Genomic DNA, 20609 nt, shown 5'->3' with positions numbered 1-20609 from the left:
GAGAGAGAGAGAGAGAGAGAGAGAGAGAGAGAGAGAGAGAGAGAGAGAGAGAGAGAGAGAGAGAGAGAGAGAGAGAGAGAGAGAGAGAGAGAGAGAGAGAGAGAGAGAGAGAGAGAGAGAGAGAGAGAGAGAGAGAGAGAGAGAGAGAGAGAGAGAGAGAGAGAGAGAGAGAGAGAGAGAGAGAGAGAGAGAGAGAGAGAGAGAGAGAGAGAGAGAGAGAGAGAGAGAGAGAGAGAGAGAGAGAGAGAGAGAGAGAGAGAGAGAGAGAGAGAGAGAGAGAGAGAGAGAGAGAGAGAGAGAGAGAGAGAGAGAGAGAGAGAGAGAGAGAGAGAGAGAGAGAGAGAGAGAGAGAGAGAGAGAGAGAGAGAGAGAGAGAGAGAGAGAGAGAGAGAGAGAGAGAGAGAGAGAGAGAGAGAGAGAGAGAGAGAGAGAGAGAGAGAGAGAGAGAGAGAGAGAGAGAGAGAGAGAGAGAGAGAGAGAGAGAGAGAGAGAGAGAGAGAGAGAGAGAGAGAGAGAGAGAGAGAGAGAGAGAGAGAGAGAGAGAGAGAGAGAGAGAGAGAGAGAGAGAGAGAGAGAGAGAGAGAGAGAGAGAGAGAGAGAGAGAGAGAGAGAGAGAGAGAGAGAGAGAGAGAGAGAGAGAGAGAGAGAGAGAGAGAGAGAGAGAGAGAGAGAGAGAGAGAGAGAGAGAGAGAGAGAGAGAGAGAGAGAGAGAGAGAGAGAGAGAGAGAGAGAGAGAGAGAGAGAGAGAGAGAGAGAGAGAGAGAGAGAGAGAGAGAGAGAGAGAGAGAGAGAGAGAGAGAGAGAGAGAGAGAGAGAGAGAGAGAGAGAGAGAGAGAGAGAGAGAGAGAGAGAGAGAGAGAGAGAGAGAGAGAGAGTTGTTTCACACCTCAAAAGAGCCTTGAAGATGAAAGAAACCTTCCCTAATCAACCGATGACAAAAGTAATGAAAATACTCATAAATTTGATGTGAATTATTAGTTTTGTTCTCCAACTACGAACAATTTTAAAACCAATCTCTAATTAACTGAACTTAAAAAAAAACTCTTAATCTTGCCACATGAGTGAAATACACTCTTAAATTTTCATCAATTTTAAGAGTGTTTTCAATATTTCTCTTAGCTTTTTATGAAGCGCACTTCTATAGTTGCTATATCAAGTGACATATCAGGATGTATTTAAATTCAACTAGCCAAGTAAAAAAATATTGTAAAGACTACTAATAATTCAGAAATGAATTTAGTAATTCACAGCAAGTTGAAAGTATTTTCAATATATCTATGTTAGCCGATTGATATGATAAGACAAGTTGTCAATGACCTCCCCTTTTGTATGATATTTGTAATAACTTGCAATGTTTTTAAATTGTAATTTAAATGTTTTTTATATACTTTCTTTATTTTAAAAAGAATGATTTAGTTTGATTTGATACAAAATTTTAAAAAATAAAGAAAAAAGTTTCAATTTTGTATCCCTAAATTAAATGTTAAATGTACCAAAATGTCTTTTAATGTTGAAATTAAGATGTTACAAAAAAGAAAAAAAGATTTATTTTTTAAAAAACAGACTAAAAAGGAAAATAAGTTATAGTTTTTAATGTTGTGGCTTTAAACATATATGTCACATGAAAAATTGAAATTAAAATATTATCAAATTTATTTTTATTTTTTTGAAAAAAAAGACCAAAAAGGAAAATAAGTTATTGCTTTTAAAGTCTCATAAAAAAGTTGAAATTAATTATAAAAAAAAAAAGAAAAAAAAGATTATTTTTTTGACCATTAAAAAGGAAAATAAGTTACTGTATTATTTTTGATATGAATGGAGTATCTAATCAAACAGAGAATCTTCAAATCATCATCCAGCTAGAAGGGAGACAATCTTTGTGGCTTTCTCAGTATGCAGTCTTCTATGGCTTGCAACAATGAACTCTCAAAACAGCTAAAATCCACAAATTTTATTGCTAAATTTTCATCAAATTCAATGAAAGATTCAATCTTTACACTGCCTACCCTTCCATCAGAACTTATAGTTGAAATCCTGTCAAGGGTTCCTGTCAAATTCCTGTTGCAGTTCAGGTGTGTTTCGAAATCTTGGCTTGCTTTAATCTCTAGCCCCAAATTTGTCAAAACCCATCTTAGTTTATCTGTTAAGAACAAAGATTACCTTTCTCAAAAAAAATATTTTCTTTCTCAAAAAGAACAAAAATTACCCACACCACAGGGTTGTCTTGACAGTCAGGAATGAGTCCATTTCTGGTGAATCCCGACCCATCTTTATGATTCTGTAATTGATCCATTTGTCTTGGTTTTCCCATGAAGAAACCGCAACAAGGTATTTCCATTGTGGGTTCGGTTAATGGTTTGATTTGTGTTTCTATTGGGGATGGTGACTTATTTATATGGAATCCATCGATAAGAAAGTTCAAAAATTTGCCTGATTCTAGACTTAAACTTGAAGTAAGCGAGGGTGGTTATGATGGTAGCCCTTGTGGTGTCATATATGGTTTTGGATATGACAAGTCTAGGGATGATTATAAGGTAGTAGGTGTGCTTTGCGTTGAAAAAAATTACGATTTCCATCATAATGATGTCAAAATATATAGTCTAAAGAGTGATTCTTGGAGAAATAAGGATGATGTTCCAGATGAGGTGGAATTGATGGAACCATGTGAGTTTTTAGACGGGAAGCTTCATTGGGTTGGGGGGCTTAATGGTGGTGTTCATAAGGAGAGGACCATCATTTCTATGGATTTGGCTGATGAGAAATGGGGAACGTTGGAGCAGCCCCTCTATACAGGAGGAAACTTTTTTGTGTGGCTTCAAGTGGTGGGAAGTGATCTTTCTTATGTCTTATTACTATATGAGAAGTCAGACGGATGTATGGGTTATGAGAAAATATGGGGTTAAAGAGTCTTGGACAAAAACATATACCGTCAAGTATCCTGATAATGTGTATGCTCCTTTTATTTCTCGAAAACTTTGCATGTCAAACAAAGGCGAAATGTTGCTTGTGTCTGGATCGACTTTAATGGCACACAATCCAGAGGATGAACCTATCAAATATCCAAATGTTACCCCATGTGGTCACTGTGTTGGGGTGAACCTCTACGTTGAAAGCCTAGTTTGTCCCCTTTTACTGAATGAACAAAGCACAGAACAAGAATGAAGGCTGCAACAACTCAGATGAATGACTATACTGTAGCTAATGACTTGTAAGAGTTCCATGCTATACCTTTTTCTGTTTCTTTGTCAAATATAGCGAAAGACGTTGCATATTTTAGGGACATCCTCTCAGCACATCTGCTTGGAGATCTTATTTGTTCTTTCCTTTTTACATATTTTCATGAAAATAATGCAACGTGAATGCTCAGAGTTTGCGTGAATAATTTTGACTTTCCAGTTTCTTTTATATTTTATCCTAAACAGAGCTGGAAACAGTGTTTATACCTTTTTTAACAGTATTGTTGTAGTTGTTACTCATAAATGATGACGTTGTAATCTTGTGTCTCATAAACTATGCACCAAAATATTAACTTTCTGAGTTTTCAAATTTCATGGTTTGTCAAAGTTGAGAAACTAATCTGTGACTTTAATGCATCTCAAGTAATTATTTGGTCATTAACGCAATTGCTTATTTGACAATCCGAAATGTATTCTAGATCAAGCAACGGAAGAAATACTGAGGAAGATAATAGCTAATCCCTGTAAAAATAAAATCTTGGTCTCTGGATGCACTTGATGCCATGGTTCTGTTTGTATTCTTTGCATTAAGATATTACGTATGTCTTTCATGAGACTTATCAAGACCAGAGAACACAAACTCGTAAAGATGGATACCAATGTAACTAAAGTATAAATGCTAGAGTAATTAGTGGAAGGAGGAAAACTATTGTGTGAAAAAATTGTTAGCATTGGTGGAGCTAGAGGAAACATGAAGTTACTGCCTCATGCCGTCTAATCTTTTAGATAATGTAACTACCATATATGTGTTCATGTTATAGGCATACTAGACGACAGGAGCTCAATGCACATTTTCATGAAATGAAAGTTGTTCTTTTGCGATAACAAGGAAAAGTAACTCTCATTTTAATTGGTCTTTGTATAAGGTTGTGCTCGAAGACAGTCGTGTATTGTGACAGATCAGTAGGGTGTTTTCATTTCTATAGTTGAACTTTCAGGAAGTAAAAGCTATAATTAAGAACAGTTAGTCCATCTACTGCTTACTGCATGCATCTTGATTCTTGATGATGAAGCATAGCATTCCCCTTATTTATGTTTTTTGTGTGGATAATCTGCTTGCACTGTTTTCTGAACCTCGACTGCTTTTACTTGTCATCAATGTTTAAATCCTTTGGCTTCTTTGTATGTTTACTTTTTGCTATTTGAATCCTGGTCCCGTCATTGGTTGTCATTACGATCAGTGTGGCGTTTTCTTAATTGTAACCTATTATTGACCTTTCAGGAGGTGAAAGCTGATGTTATGAACAACTAATCCACCCCTACTGATGGCATAGATCAAAATGATGAAGTATGATGTTTCCCTATTCTCAATGTTTATTGTGATGTGCAAATGTTATTTCTATTTCAGCATTGCTAAGATGGGAACACATTAAGTTAAACCAATTTGTTGATTATGGACATGTTGTGATTCTTCATTATTATAAATCTTTTACTTGTCTTGAAGAATCATTTCATCTGCACATCTTTTTTTTTTCTTTGATTTTTTTATTGAAGAATCATATTGAAACTTTTTTTTTTGTTTAATCAGCAAAACTTTTCTAGTATTTGTGATTTTTAATTTATTTAAAAGAATGGATAAACTTTTATCTAAAAAAAATACATAAAACATAGCAAAAGAATTTCTCACTCTTTGTTTGTGTGCTTTCTTTCTAATCTATTTAAAAAATATTATTCTTTAATTCAATTTTTCCACCTGATATATTTTTTTACATTAAAATTAAAGATTTTTTTTATAAATTCAAAATATCTTTAATTTCAAATCACAAATATTCAAAACAAAGGAAAAAAAAACTAACTAATGTCCTGGCCCAAAAGAAATACTCGAGTAGAAGGATTCTTGTTGAGACGAGCTTGTGGCTTTCACAAATTAGTAGTCTCCTCTCTTTTGTGAAACTCTCAAAGCTTTGTCTCCCTTCAGCTTCAACTCACAAAACAGAGTAAACCCCACAAATTATTTTGCTAAATTTTTCATCAAGATTCAATTTTTACAATGTCTACCCTGCCAACAGACCTCATCGTTGATATCCTCTCAAGATTTTCTGTTAAGACCCTTTTGAAGTTCAGGTGTGTTTCGAAATCATGGTGTACTTTAATCCGTAGCCCTGAATTTGTCAAAACCCATCTTAGTGTATCTGCTAAAAACAAAGATCACACACACCACAGACTTGTATGGACAGAGAATAGGGATTTGTTCACTTCTAGGGACATCAAACAACACGTTCTTAGGGAATGTTCTGTTAGCTCATTACATAATGATTCTGTGGTTGAGTCATTAGACTTGAATTATCCCTTGAAAAACCCGGAACTAAGGGTTTGCATTGTGGGTTCGGTTAATGGATTGATTTGTCTTGACATTGAGGATAATGATTTGGTTTTATGGAATCCAACACTTAGAGTGTACAGGAAATTGCCTGATTCTAGACTTAGAGTAAGTGGTGGTTCCCGTCTCGATAGAATTACTAGTGTCATGTATGGTTTTGGATATGATGAGTTCAGTGATGATTATAAGGTAGTAGGTGTGCGTTGTAGTTGCACACGTTATCCGCTTGAGGTCAAAATATATAGTCTAAAGAACAATTCTTGGAGAACTAAAGGGGATATTCTGGAAGTGGTGCAATTAACTAAGCCATGTAAGTTTTTAAATGGGAAGCTTCATTGGGTTAATGATATGAATGGCGGTTTTCGTAACTACGGGAACATCATTTCGATTGATTTGGCTGATGAGAGATGGGGAAAGGTGGAGCAGCCCGACTATGGAAAAAAAAACTTTTCTTTGAAGCTTGAAATGTTGGGAAGCGATCTGTCTGTGTTTTGTAACTATAAGACTATGAGTCGTAACTTTATGACGACGAGTCATGCAGATGTGTGGGTTATGAAAGAGTATGGAGTTAAAGAGTCTTGGACAAAAACATATTCCATCAAATATTCTCCTAATGTGTTTTCTGACTTTTCTCCTTTTATTTCTTTAACACTTTGCATGTCAAACAAAGGTGAGATATTGCTTGTGCCTAGATCGACTTTAACTGCACACAATCCAGAGGATGAACCTATCAGATATCTAAAGGTTATCAACTTTGGTTACTGTAATGCGGCAAACATCTACATTGAAAGCCTAGTTTGTGCCCCGCTTTTCGGGACAAATAAAGCTTAGAACAAGAACAAGATGCAGAATCTCAGATGAATGACAATGCTGTAGCTAATGACTTGTAAGATTTCCACGCTATACATTTTTCTGTTTCTTTCACAAATATAGAGAAAGACGTCCCATATTTTACGGACATCCTCTCAGCACATCTGCTTGGAGATCTTATTTGTTCTTTCCCTTTTTGCATATTTTCATGAAATAACTTCTTTTTGTGATAGTTATTTGGTTGTAGTGTTTGGTCTTTTAAGGGAATGTGATGTCCCTCTAGATAGAGTAAGATAAAGAGCATCAGGGACATGAAAATCATGCAATATGAATGCGCCAATAACACTAGGCATAGCCTTTGCCAGGATTTTAGGGCATTCATTGCTAATCCTCTTTATAGTGAAACTTAATAAGGAACTACTTAACATGTAATAAGACTTAAGGTCTGATATAATATCTAGTTTTGGTTGTTTCCCTTGTCGCTTACATGTTATCTGTTTTACTTGTCATTGAAGGACAATTGAGACGAGAAATCTACCTGTAGGACTAGAGATATTAGCGGAATAAGGAGAGAAATAAATCCTGATTTAAGAGGAGGTCTGAATCCAATTCACTTACCAAGTTTATTTTATCTTAAACAGAGCTGGGGAAAGTGTTTACACCTTCTTTTTAAAACAGAACTCTTGTAGCCATCACTCATTACTGATGACGTTGTAATCTGAATTCTCTTTAAATTAATAACTTTCTGAGTTTTCAAATTTCATGGTTTGTCAAAGTTAAGAAACTAGTACCTTACTTTAATGCATCTCAAGTAATATGTGGTCATTGACACAACTGTTTATTTGACAATCTGAAATGTTCTCTAGATCAAGTAAATAATCTTGACCTTTTGATACACTTGATGCCATGGTTCCGTTTGTTTTGTTTACATTAAGATATTAAGGATGTCTCTCATGAGACTTATCAAGACAAGAGAATAAGGACTTGTAAAGATGCATATTGATGTAACTGAAATTTTAGTACTAGAGTTGTTGGTGAAAGGATGGAAGCTTCTGCCTCATGCTGGCTATTATTTAGATAATGTAACTGCCATATATTTTGTTCATGTTCTATGCATACTAGATGACAGGAGCTCAATGCACAATGTCGTGAAATGAAAACTATCCTTTTGCGATAAACAAGGAAAGTAACTCTCGTTTTAGTTGGTGTTTGTGTATGACCCGTGCTTGAGAACAGTCATATGTGTTGCACCTTACCAGATACCCCACTTTTACTAGTCACAGATCATGATAGATGAGTAGGGTGTTTTCATTTCTATTGTTGAACTTTCAGGGAGTAAAAGCTGCTATTAAGAACGACTAATCCATATACAGCTTGATGATGAAGCATGGCATTCCCCATATTTACGTTCATGTCAATATGTTAGTTTTATTTTTGTATGTGTATATAGCAAAGGTTACCTATGCTGGTCTTTACGTGTCATTACGTATCAGGAAGGTGTTTTTTTGTTAACTTTTGTGTCCTATCGATCTTTCAGGAGGTGAAAGCTGATGTTAAGAACAACTAAATCCACCCGATACTGATGCCACAGATTGAAATGATGAAGCATGGTGTTTCTTCCATTTCCAGTCTCGTATAATTTTTTATTTTTTAAAGGAAAAATAATATATTTTCTCTTTTTCTAACGGATAAAAACTGTTCACAATGTTCGTTATGATGTTCTAGTGTTATTTCTATGTCCAGAGAGCAAGACATGTGTTTATTATGATCTTGTTTCCGCTCACTAATTGCTTATTATCGATTTGTATGTCTAATTTGGGACTTGAAGGTTCGTCGTGACAAAGCATTTAACAATTCTTCTCCAACTTCCCTTGAATGTTTGTAGATGGTACTAGATTGAGATTGATCTGCTACTTACATTTATGATAGTGCCATGCATCAGGCTCGAGCTGCTACTTCAAGAACTAATTTCTAGGTCTACGTACATCACATCATTCTGAGACCCTATGTGTGGAATTGTACTGGTTTTGTTATATGAGAGTAAGAGTATGATACACATTTTATGATTCTTCATAATTATAAATCTAATAGTTAAAGAAAATAAGACATAAATTCCCTCCTCGAATATGATCTGAATAATTCTTTTTGAACAACACATGTTACCTCGAGGTATTAGCTAATCTCAAGATTATGTTATCCTATTCATCTGCTTGGGTTATGGAGTAGGGATTAAAGAATATTGGACAAGAAATGAGAAATGGAGAAAGACAGTGGAGCAGCCTTTGCCTTTGTACCGAGGAGGAGGTTTACTTTTGGGGATTGGAGGTTCATTGTGACAACATTAAATGAGAAGCATGGACAAAAATTAAAAACCACCCCAAAATGAAACAATCTAATATACTTTGGTCGGTATGATAGACTAAAAATACCACTCTTGTTTCAAATGAAATTGATTTTTGTTGCACGTTACATGTAGATTGTGTACTGGGATGGGTACAGCAAGCTCTGCTTTCTGCATCTACACTAGACACAAACGTTTCAATAACAAATAGAAGCAAAGGGAGAGAAGAAGCTCAATTAATTCAAAATCAGAAAAGTTGGTATCGACAAAGAAAAGCATAGAATTGCAATGAGCAAGAACTAAAACAACTATAACCAAAACTGCAGGTGGCCATTGCCCTTTTTTTCATTTCATACCATTGAATAGCAGAATAACAAAAGGGTATTTTTATATTACATAACAAGTTCTCTACTCCTTTCTCCTAATACTTCCCCAAACACAACACCCATTTACATCTAAAACTCCTGAGATGCAGAGCCAATATCACCCTTTCCAGATCCAGCCTTCTTAGGCAACAAGTTCTGGTGAATGTTGGGCAAAACACCTCCATTAGCAATGGTAACATGACCCAACAGCTTGCTCAACTCCTCATCATTCCTCACAGCCAACTGAATGTGCCTGGGCACAATTCGATTCTTCTTGTTGTCTCTAGCAGCATTCCCAGCCAATTCCAACACCTAAATTAACACAAACCTTACAAACTTAGAATTCCATTTACATTAACAATACTTGAACAACATTTCACAACTATCTATACAAAAAAATCAAGCATGTGCAACAATTTGTGTAAAACCTCTTAATTTTATGCAGAAACATTGAATATACAGAAACAATTAAATTATTTCAGCTAATTATGAAATCTATCAATTAATTGTTAAAAATCTCACTAATAAACTAGGATAAACACGATTTCACTAACATGCAGAAAGCTTTGAGCATAAAATAGTCAAAAATTAGCAAAATAAATTACCTCAGCGGCGAGATACTCAAGGACGGCGGAGAGATAGACAGGAGCACCAGCACCGACACGTTCAGCGTACTTTCCTGCCTTAAGGAAACGAGCGATCCTACCGACGGGAAATTGAAGACCGGCTTTTGAAGATCGAGAAACCGATTTCGTTGCCTTTGGCTTGCCTCTTCCGGCGCCGCCTTTACCTGCTCCAGCACCTGAAGTCATTTTTTTTTTCTCTTACGAAAAAACCCTAACCCTAGATTTGGAGTTGCAGAGACAGAGAGAAGGAAGATGGTGAAATGTGATACGGAGAAATAGAGGAAGTGGAGTTTTATATATAGTAACGTATGGTGTGTTCTAATTGGTTGAAATAAAGTACGAGGATTGCCAGCGTGGATATGGCGGTACTTTTAATTTTTGGAATACCCTCTAATATTTCCCTCCGTCCTTGCTATTAAAATATTCACGAAACTTCAAATAGAGTACTTTCTTTTAAAAAAATTTATAGTCATAAATAATTATGTGAAAATTTAAAAATCGTCAAAAAATAGAATAGATATAAAGGAAGACAAACAAAATGAAACAAAATATTTTTTCTCTATTTTTCATGAAATTTTTACTAGTACAATTGAATCTCTCTATAGCTATAGTGATTGTCTAAAAGTTTCATGACCTTCTTTATAAATGAGGTGTTGTCGTTAGAGCTGTCAAAAATGGCCGGTCCAGCCCCATCCCGCCCAAGTCTCACAAGTCAAGAAATTTAAAGGGCTAGGGCGGGACGGCCCTTCATTTGGTAGTACCTAAAAATGCTCAATCCAATCCAACCCTACAAAGGGCTGAGGGTTGGGGCCGGCTAGTCCTTATGTTTTTCTTTTTTAAAAAAAAAAAAATCTTTTCAAACTTGTAATTTTATAGCATCAAGAAAATGAGAAGATTTTCAAATCAAATATGGCAAATAATGGTGTTCTTTCAATAACACTAGCAAAACTCTAGTGTAATTAGCATGTATCTCGCATACCAGATATGTGAGTGAGATAAGAGAGTGACAAGCAAGATGAGAGGGAGGTGAGGGCTCGAGATTTGTATATGTATCCTAGTATAACATCAAGAAAATGAGAAGATTTTCAAATCAAATATGGCAAATAATGGTGTTCTTTCAATAACACTAGCAAAACTCTAGTGTAATTAGCATGTATCTCGCATACCAGATATGTGAGTGAGATAAGAGAGTGACAAGCAAGATGAGAGGGAGGTGAGGGCTCGAGATTTGTATATGTATCCTAGATACATGCGAATCTACTTGGATATAGTGTATCTAAAACAAATTAACCTAATTTTTAGTCCATATATTTCGAGATACATGTACCTGGGTACGAAAATTCATAATATTACAACATAGCGTGTATTCAAATAATTAGATTATATATTAGTGAGATTATTGTAAATTACTCTTAAATAAAAAGTTTTGGCCCATGGGCCGACCCCGGCCCAGCCCTGATCAAGCATCAAGGGTCAAGGACTTATATGGGTCGAGCTAATAAGCCTTAGTTTTAAATGGGCTTAAAAAATTCTATCACAACCCTACCCCACTAACGGGTAGGGTTGGGCCAACCCCATAGGCTAAGCCCATTTTGACGGCTCTAGTTGTCGTATATGTATATATAATTATTATAAATAAAAATATGTAAAATTAGAGAACGTATGAATATAAATGAAGCAAACATCAATAGTCTTTTCTCGTGAAGTAATGATCCTAACTTACAAACATTATTTGAATAATTGAATACAATTTTCTTTTTTCCTTTTAGATATTTTACTTGAAAATTTACTATGTGCATGATATTAATGATAGTTATCAAAAATATTTTAATATTTTAATTTATACGTAACATATTTCTTACATATAAAATATTATTACACGATATTTGAGTATAACTATTTTAGACGGGTAATTTACAGAATATACTGCTATTATGATGTCATTATTAATAGTACTGGTTGGAAAACAACAACAAAACTATTTAAATGATAAAAGGAGAATGTTTTATAGCATAAAATTTGCTTGTGGAAGCTTAACCTAAGAATGTCCATCTCCTGGCAATTAAATTGACAAGGGGTACACAATCAAAGGATGAGTTCACTTATTGAAACACATAATGGTGATTTAGTTCTTTTACACCAGTAATCGCGGATGTGATTTTACTGCATTAATGGTGTATTAGCAAACCGGTAATCGTACTTTGAGATCACTGCACCGTCTCTTTCTCCACACACTTCACTAATAGGAACTGAGTCAATAATTTCCTTCAAATCGTCCAGTGTAAGTTTCACTCCTAGAGATTGGACATTGTCATTGAGGTTCTTGATCTTTGTTGTCCCTGCAATACAGCAGCAGAGTATTTCAACTCATATAAAAGGTTAAACAAGACACCACTAGATTATTTCGCGACATGGATGGAAGGGGAGGACAGCTAATTTTTGAGAGGAAGGAAAGTTATTAATTCCGAACATACCTACAAAGCGGAATGACATCCTCTTCTATATCACGGGTCCAAAGAGAATACTCCAATTGTACAGCAGTAATGGGATGAACAGCATGTGCCCTCTTAATTGTGTCTACACTGGCTTCCGATAAACCAATGTATCTAATCTTTCCCTCCTCGACTAATTTCTTGAGTTCCCCCATCTTCAATCATTAAGTTGGTTCAAGTAAATCAAGTTCCCCCTGTACTACATACATCACAGTAGGTAAGAACAATGGATAAAGATCGAACTTACAGTTTCCTCTATTGGCACAGTTGTGTCTATTCTGTGAGGATAATATAGATCGATGTAGTCTACATCAAGCCGCTTCAGACTTTCTTCGCAGCATTTCCGTACATATTCTGGAGTGCCTTTGACATGAAACTGGAAGCCCTCAGAAAGTAACAACCCAAATTTGGTTGCCAGTTGGACTTGCTCACGAGGAAGCTGCTTCAGTGCCTGATTATCGCAAAATGACCTTTAACGAAAAGAAAATGTGATAGTTTAAAGAAAGAAAAACGTCTCAGAAACACTTGAGTGATTTTATTGGTCAAAAATCTTCAAACAGAACATTTATCCTTTCTTTCCATCATCAAACCGAACATACCTTTCCAATCATTATTTCGTTGTCGCCTTCATGCCCATATAAATCGGATGTGTCAAAGAAGGTGATGCCTTTATTGAATGTTTCCTTTAAGATTGAGCATCCAGCTTCATGTGACAGAGGAGTATTTAATATTCCAGAAAGTCCTAAACAACCGAAGCCTAGTTTCGAAACCTGGCAACAAGAAAAGATTGATCTAATTGTTTAAATTTCTGTTATAACATAGAAGCTAAGTAATCTGTTGGCTTTTCTTTTAGCTAGAATTTTATCATCACTCGCAAGAATTTCATAATTTCTAGATTAAACAACCTTTTTTTTCCAATAGTCAAAATGCATTAATATTACTCTCAGTTCAGTGAATAGCTGGAATGACAAGATACTCAAGGAGAATGAAAAGTGGGATAATTGCATGTACAAAATGTAACTATAAGCTTTGTGACTCAGTTTTGTTGAAGGCAAAAAGCTAAAAAGGAAAAGAAAAACCAAGTTTCTGGATAGGTATAAACACAAGTAGCAACAACAACAACATATTCAGTATAATTCCACAAGTGAGGTCTGGAGAGAGTATGGTATACGTAGACCTTATCTCTACCTTTGTGGGGCACAGAGACACAAGTAAGAATAAATTCATATTGATGTCCCTTTTTAAAAAAAAAAATGGGGTAGGGGAAGGAGATTATAAGGTGGAGAATCGATCCCTCTCACCAACAAGGTTAAAGTTGAGACCACCAATCAACTGAGCTACTAAAATTTCTACTTTCATATCGACGGCCATTCCAAGTTTAGCTACAATCTTGGGAGCATAATCATTTTCTCTTCTTTTTTTTCAAAATTAAAAATTGTCAAACTCTTATACCATTAAAATTTCTCTTACTTTTTTTTAGATACAAAAATTTCAAGACTAACTTTAACTTCGGAAAAAGATGAAAAAAAGAAGAAGAAAGATAATATGTATAGTGAAGCTGTTTACATGGTAACCCAGAAAGCTAAAATGGACTCTGAACCAAAAAAAACAAAAAGATCCACCAGAAAGTAAGCTAACACAGCTTCAACTTTCAAAAATCACAGTTTCAAAAACTCATTTCAAGTTTCAACTTCAAAATTTATGCCCAAATGGGGGCTAATTGGTTGTCATAATTTTTTTTTACAGTTCCAGTTCCAGTTCCAGTTTTATGATGAGTATTTGTGCGTCAATTACAAGAATGCTTAACTTAAAAAGTTTTTTTAACAGAAATTGAAATCATAGCTGAAAAATTGTATTACCTCAACCCTTGTGTGCCCAATTTTACTTTAGGAATTTGGATTTGGGAGTTGTGCTCCATTTTCAAACACCAAATGCTTGATGAGAAGAAGCTACACAGGGGATGCACTGGTTAGCTACTATTCTAGTATGAGAAAAATGAGCTCAGAAGATCTTGACTCTTCAATCAATTAAATGAAAGTACCAAATTGGGACCATTTGAATTTTCTATAGCATTCTCTATTTCTCTATTACCTATTGTATTTTTTTTGTTTTTATTTGTTTTTTGGATTATATGAATTTTGTGAGTGGAAAGAAAATATTTTTTTTTCAATAATTTGGTGAGTTTTTTCGAACAACTAAAGTAGCTGTTGGGACAATCTCTTTAACACTCTATTTGAATCATTGTTATCCATTGTATTGTATTTTATCGTTACTATATCTACAATATTTATTTTGATTGTTACTTAAAATGCATTGTATTGTTAAATTTTGTTGTTATGTAACAATAAAAACCCCTATTTTATGGAACAACCGATTTGGTGTGTTCCCATTGTTACTTAATTTCTTTTTCTAATTATATCTTTACATAATATTTCAAAATATTATTTTACCCTTTACCTTATATTATGTAATTCTAGTCAAACCTCCTACCCTAGAATAATTAAGGATATTTTAGTAAATTTATAAATTACAATACAGTACGATACAATCAAACCAAACAATACAGTCTAGCCAAACATTGTATTTACCATACATCACAACAATAGAATACAATACATTATGAAACAATTGGTAACAATGATCCAAACTGAGTGTAATTGTCCAATTATTTTTTTTCAACCATAGAAATAAAAAGTTGGGATATAACATACTTTTACAAACAAAAAAATGTTTAATGACATGCTACTCTCTGCTATTATTCTTTTGATTATTTTCAATGTATTTTCCTAAAAAATATAATTAATGAAGGATAAAATATGAAAATAAAAAGATAAAGAAATACTGTATCAATTATTTTGAAACAGGGAGTAAGAAAAGTTTGTGAAAAAGCAAAAAGATAATATTGCAAATTATTCTTTAATTAATGTCATTTACTAACTTTCTTAAGGATGTGTCACACTCTATAAATTACTCTTTATGTCTTTAATTACTTATTCATTTTTTAATTGACACATCTATTAAGAAAATAAGAATGACATAATAAGTTTATTATTTTACTCTTATTAATTATGAAGTGGATGAATTAAAAAATTTAGATTTTCAAAATTAATTAATTGAGGGTATAATAGGTTAAAAAAATTGTATTTTCTTGATTTGTCAAAAGGGACAGTAAAAGGGACAAATAAAAAAAAGAAAAATTGGATAAGTAATTAGGGTCAGAGAGAGTAATTTATTTAGAACAAATAGAGTACAATCTATTTTTACTTTTAATTGTCATAGTTTCCTTGTTTAGAGTCAAACTATAAGAGTTTGACTAACATTATATTGATATGCAAAAAATTGTAATTTATAGTACTTTTCGTATAGTTTTTGAATATCTAAATTTTTTGTTTAAAATATCGAATTAATGTAACCTAATTTCACTTTGAAAATTAGTGAAATTGCTTTCGAAAAGCGCAACATGACAATTAAAAGTAGACGGAGAGAGTAATAAATATGGATAACTTAACAAGTGATACTCCATCTGTGTATCTTTACTTTCCCATGTGTATTATTTTGAAATGTCCAACTATACTTATCCAATTCATAAAACCAATAAATAGTTTACCATGTTGTGTCTATTTTACCCTTACTAATAACGAGTATTTATTTTTCAATATTTAGATGACTTATCTTTAATAAAGGTGATTTTACCAAATCACCCCTAACATTTACTGCTTCTTAATCTTTATGTTAAATCAACAGTAGACAACTATTATTGAACGAACGCAATATTTGTATTTATTATTTTCTTCATGAGCGTGAAAAGAAGTTAAAATGAGGCTCATTGAGATGGAAAAAAATATTAAGCTCATTAATGATTTTATCGTTAATTGTTTACATTAAAAGAATTTGTTTATGGGATTAAAAGAAGTTAAAATCGACACTTATCATCAGATTACATATTGTTTAAAGTAAAAAATTATCGTAACACAATCCACTAATACTTTTGAATATTGAATTACTTTTGATTTGTACCAAGGCTACGTATCGATTGATTTGATTTTTAAAATTTATCAATTCAATTTATTAGTTATTGATTTGAAGATATGCTAAATCATTATAGAACTATTAATATATCAATTTATTGGTTATCAGCTTTTCAATTATTGATCATTATCGATTCGATTTACTGTTAAGATTTCACACACCAATAACTCATTGAAAATCACTTAGAAACAAAGATAACAATAAAAAGAACCATGCACATAAGTTGACAAATTGCATCTTGTTCAAAAGTAAACACTGACACCTGATAAAATAGTCGAGAGTTTGAGACAATTAAATATAAAAGTATGAAACGTAACCCTGACTTTATATACCGAATGATATAAATATAATTTATTTATTTATTTAGTATTGAGTTATCAAATAATCCATTAAGAAAAAACTTCAAACCGTTAAAAACCGATAATCCGATATTAAAAGAAAAATTAGAACCATTACCAAACAACTAAACAAATAACTCATTACCAATAACTTAATAACTTTTAATCTATTCAAATTATTGATTTCGGTTCAATTTTGAACGGTCTGAGCACTAATTGGTTCCATAAACTAAGGCAGCTGCTTCTGCCCAGTAACTAGTACCAGTGCCAAGAATTATTACATAAACAAACACTAGTTTTCCTTCATGGAACATAATCACAGATTCACCTCCTCAGGTTCCTTCTTTACAACTTCCATATAAATTTACTTAAAAGGAATTTATTTTCTGAAAGAAAATGTTTTTCAAATTATTTTGACCGAACCAAACATGAAAAAAAACTGATAATCCTCCATATCAAACACAGCCTTTGTTGCCCATATGATTTCTCAGTAACGTGTATTAGCTAACCGATACTCGTATTTAGACATCACTTCGTCCGATCTTTCTCCACAGACTTCACTAACGGGGATGACATCCGTGATTTCCTTCACGTCTTCTGGTGTAAGCTTCACTGCTACGGATTGAATATTGGCATTTAGGTTCTTAATCTTTGTCGTTCCTGCAACACATTGGAAGTATGATCAGAAATGCCTCGACTTTTTTAGAACAGGTCCAAGGTTAAATGATATATTGCAGTTAACAAACGAACACCATGATGACCAAGAATCTAACAAGTTGTATAACAACAACATCTCGAGGAGGGGAATTCAATTAACTAATAGAAATAGTAATTTGATTTGCATAAATTTTTGTGAATGCAGAAGGCATATTACATACCAGGTATCGGAACCACGTCATCTCCCTGATGCAGAAGCCATGCTAAAGCTAGTTGAGGAGGTGTACAACCATGCTTTGCTGCTAAGTTTGCAAATCTTGTGTAAAGAGCTTTGTTCTTCTCCAAGTTCTCTCCAGAAAATCTTGGATGAGAACCCTAACAAAACAGAGAGATTGAGATACCTAGACGTAATTTTCCCAATGAATGACATGATAGACAAATATTTACACACACAGCTACAAGAGATGGTAGAATGAAGAAGTTCTAGGGAAGTACTATGCAGTAGAAAAGATGCATAATAGAATGAAAACAAGTTATATGAAATGGTTATGACACCAACAACGTTATGTGAGCGTGAATGCTAAGTGTTAAGTTGGCAACAAATGTCGTTATGTTTGACTATGTTAGCAAGGACGAAGAAGGTGTGACATACGAGTAGTAAGCTTGCACTCTCTTTCCGTCAACTCTTCAAACCCTTGTAGATGTATTACGCACTACTATAGTTATACCAAACAAGGGAAAGAGAATGATGATTACTTCATTCAAATGAAATAAATCTGAGAGGACCGGTCTGATACCTAACATATACTAGGAACTACTGCAATTACTTACCATCAGACTTCCCTCAGGCAAGCTTTCTGTTATTGCCTTCCCACCAAAGAACCCGTGGCCAAGGGGGCTGTATGCAACAATCCCAATGCCCAATTCTCTGTATTAAGGAGGCAGAAAAATCTATTAGACAATTCTTGAAGTTCTTTCTGAAATCTACAGATAACTTAATGAGCAACCAGGTCATGAAAGTGATCTTAATCTTTGAGTGACAACATTCATCAGATACGAGCATACCTACAAAGCGGAATTACATCCTCTTCTATCTCACGAGTCCAAAGAGAATACTCCATTTGCACACAAGTGATGGGATGAACAGCATGTGCCCTCTTAATTGTGTCAACACTGGCTTCAGATAAGCCGATGTACTTAATCTTTCCCTCTTCCACTAGCTTCTTGAGTTCCCCCATCTTTTGTCTCGTGAAATTGATTCAACAAAATCAAGTTTCTGTACAACATATTTATCACCATAGGCAAGAACATGGATAAAATTGGATACTCACAGTTTCCTCTATAGGCACAGATGTGTCTGTCCGGTGCTGATAATATAAATCGATGTAGTCCACGTCAAGACGCTTGAGACTTTCTTCACAGCATTGCCGCACATATTGTGGAGTGCCTTTGACTTGACATTGTAAGCCATCTAAGTCCTCGGAAAATATACACCCAAATTTGGTTGCCAGTTGGACTTGCTCACGAGGAAGCTGCTTCAATACCTGGTTATCTCAAAATGACAATTTAGAAAACAAAATCATTACTTATATGATAGTTTTAAAAAGGAACAGGTCTCAGCAACATCGAGTGATTATATGGCTCTAAATCTTCAAACAGAAGACGATGAACTGATCGACACAAAAATATTGAACAGTACACTGATCAATTAAGCATATACCTTTCCCACCATAATCTCATTGTGACCCTCATGCCCGTATATGTTCGCTGTGTCAAAGAAGGTGATGCCTTTGCTGAATGCTTCCTTCAAGATTGCACACCCAGCTTCATGTGACAGAGGATCATTTAAAAAGCCAGAAAGTCCTCCACAACCAAAACCGAGTTTCGAGACCTTGCAAAAGATTAAGTAATGATTTAAAAGCTTCTAGCATAAAAGTAAAACTTTGTCCTTTCTTTTAGCATAAATGTTTTTCAGATATCCCAAATCTCGGAACCATTGCGAACCTAAAGTCCTTTTCAAGAACAGAACTAAGGGTGTCAAAAAGTATTCATGATCTGGTCAATGGGTTGGAGTCTCTCAATTAAGTGAAATGTTGGAGGCTGATAACAAATAATCAAGGAAAATAATAGTGAGATAATTGGACATACACAAAATAACTATAACCATATCAAAGGCGGAGCCACATGCAAAGAAGGGGATGCAATTTATCAGAAAGTTATACTGCATAAATAGGCTAAAAATAAATCTTTTTGAGCATATACATAAAATTTTGAATCCCTTAACATAAGAAAAATACATGTTCAAATCCCAAGTAAGTCATTTTCGATTTTTTTTAATCTCTTTCACAGAAATCCTGGCTCCACTACTACATAGGCGGTAGAGTACTCAAGGGACTAATCATTATTACAGAAATGAAATGAAGGAGCAACAATGAACACTGCCTCGGTAAATGCATCAAATATTAATCAAAGAGTAATACTGAAATAAAAACTCATACAAGGAAATTACTGAGTGAAGGATAAAACTCAAAAATTGACAATACAATCAATTTTAGCAAAAATATTGGTAGTATATATAATCTTTTCATCCCCATAAGGGAACCTTGAGCCCGTGACAGGGCCAGATTTTTGACTAAGGGGTGTCAAAATATAAAAAAGTAAAATTGTGTAGAAGCTAAAAAGTGTCATTATGTAATAGATATACATACAAAAAATATTGTTATCTAGCTACACAGTGTAATTTTCTGATGGAGCGGAGTATGTGGCTCCACCACTGCCTTGAGCAACGGTAGAGTTGTCTCTATGTGATCTATAGATCACAGGTTCAAGTCATGGAAGCAGCCAGGTAGATTGTCTACATCACACCCTTGGTGTGACCCTTCCCTGGACCATACTAACTCGGGATGCTTTGTGCCTAGGGCTGCCTTTCTAAAATCTTTTCCTCCTCTAAAACAATAGTCCTAAACATCTATTGCTATTACAGAAAGATTATGCTAAAATTTCAAGACTCCAATTCTAAATTCAAAATAGGTAGAATGAAAAATATATCCACAATTAAGTTGATTGAGCTTTTAAGTTGTATCCAACAAACCTAAAACTCATACAGCTGCAAACAAATTCAACACAAATCAATTGATTGCCACAAAGTACTACTATTTTTTTCTTTTCCATCAATTACCAAAATACAAGTATAAAAAAAATTCAAAATCTAAATGGAAATTGAAATCAAAGTTAAATTATTTGTAATTACCTCAAGACCCTGGGTACCCAATTTGACTCTTGGAATTTGGATTTGTGTGTTGTGCTCCATTTTTTGTGCAGACGGCTAAATTACAGTACCAAATGCTTTAAAAAGAGGTACTTAAGAAAAGAAAAGAACGAAAAAAAAAAGGTAG

The 20609-nt window shown here is 34.2% G+C and overlaps 4 protein-coding genes across 6 annotated transcripts; 1 reads left to right on the top strand and 3 right to left on the bottom strand.

The window, feature by feature from the left end:
* The first annotated feature begins 2260 nt into the window (after nucleotides 1-2260).
* LOC102598253 (F-box/kelch-repeat protein At3g23880-like) lies at nucleotides 2261-8149 on the top strand. 3 transcript variants are annotated; one of them, XR_001471799.1, is made up of 3 exons: nucleotides 2261-3208; nucleotides 4459-4524; nucleotides 7904-8149. XR_001471799.1 is itself a non-coding variant. In XM_006363408.2 (2 exons), the coding sequence occupies exon 1, from the start codon at nucleotides 5227-5229 to the stop codon at nucleotides 6385-6387; it is 1161 nt and encodes a 386-aa protein (XP_006363470.1). In that variant the 5' UTR covers nucleotides 4975-5226; the 3' UTR covers nucleotides 6388-6442; nucleotides 7904-8149. The 3 variants fall into 3 exon arrangements, 1 of the variants encoding a protein (XP_006363470.1); XR_001471798.1 differs by lacking the exon at nucleotides 7904-8149 and adding an exon at nucleotides 6227-6315; XM_006363408.2 differs by lacking the exons at nucleotides 2261-3208; nucleotides 4459-4524 and adding an exon at nucleotides 4975-6442.
* Nucleotides 8150-9016: 867 nt separating this feature from the next.
* On the bottom strand, nucleotides 9017-9963 carry LOC102597610 (probable histone H2AXb). The gene is made up of 2 exons (XM_006363406.2): nucleotides 9678-9963; nucleotides 9017-9384 (listed from the first exon to the last, which is right to left on the bottom strand). Exons 1-2 carry the CDS (start codon nucleotides 9882-9884, stop codon nucleotides 9163-9165), a joined length of 429 nt encoding a protein of 142 aa, XP_006363468.1. The 5' UTR covers nucleotides 9885-9963; the 3' UTR covers nucleotides 9017-9162.
* A 1648-nt stretch (nucleotides 9964-11611) lies between these two features.
* Nucleotides 11612-14255, bottom strand: LOC102597286 (probable aldo-keto reductase 1). Its single transcript, XM_006363405.2, has 5 exons — nucleotides 14050-14255; nucleotides 12790-12960; nucleotides 12438-12641; nucleotides 12173-12345; nucleotides 11612-12037 (listed from the first exon to the last, which is right to left on the bottom strand). Exons 2-5 carry the CDS (start codon nucleotides 12799-12801, stop codon nucleotides 12010-12012), a joined length of 417 nt encoding a protein of 138 aa, XP_006363467.1. The 5' UTR covers nucleotides 12802-12960; nucleotides 14050-14255; the 3' UTR covers nucleotides 11612-12009.
* Nucleotides 14256-16705: 2450 nt separating this feature from the next.
* LOC102596959 (perakine reductase-like) lies at nucleotides 16706-20609 on the bottom strand. The gene is made up of 7 exons (XM_006363404.2): nucleotides 20465-20609; nucleotides 18935-19105; nucleotides 18546-18758; nucleotides 18280-18452; nucleotides 18046-18142; nucleotides 17436-17589; nucleotides 16706-17217 (listed from the first exon to the last, which is right to left on the bottom strand). The coding sequence occupies exons 1-7, from the start codon at nucleotides 20522-20524 to the stop codon at nucleotides 17045-17047; spliced, it is 1041 nt and encodes a 346-aa protein (XP_006363466.1). The 5' UTR covers nucleotides 20525-20609; the 3' UTR covers nucleotides 16706-17044.

Source organism: Solanum tuberosum, unplaced genomic scaffold (genome assembly GCF_000226075.1).
Source record: "Solanum tuberosum cultivar DM 1-3 516 R44 unplaced genomic scaffold, SolTub_3.0 scf00439, whole genome shotgun sequence".
In the NCBI taxonomy this organism is placed as follows: Eukaryota; Viridiplantae; Streptophyta; class Magnoliopsida; order Solanales; family Solanaceae; genus Solanum; species Solanum tuberosum.
This window is presented reverse-complemented; position numbering and strand designations above follow the sequence as displayed.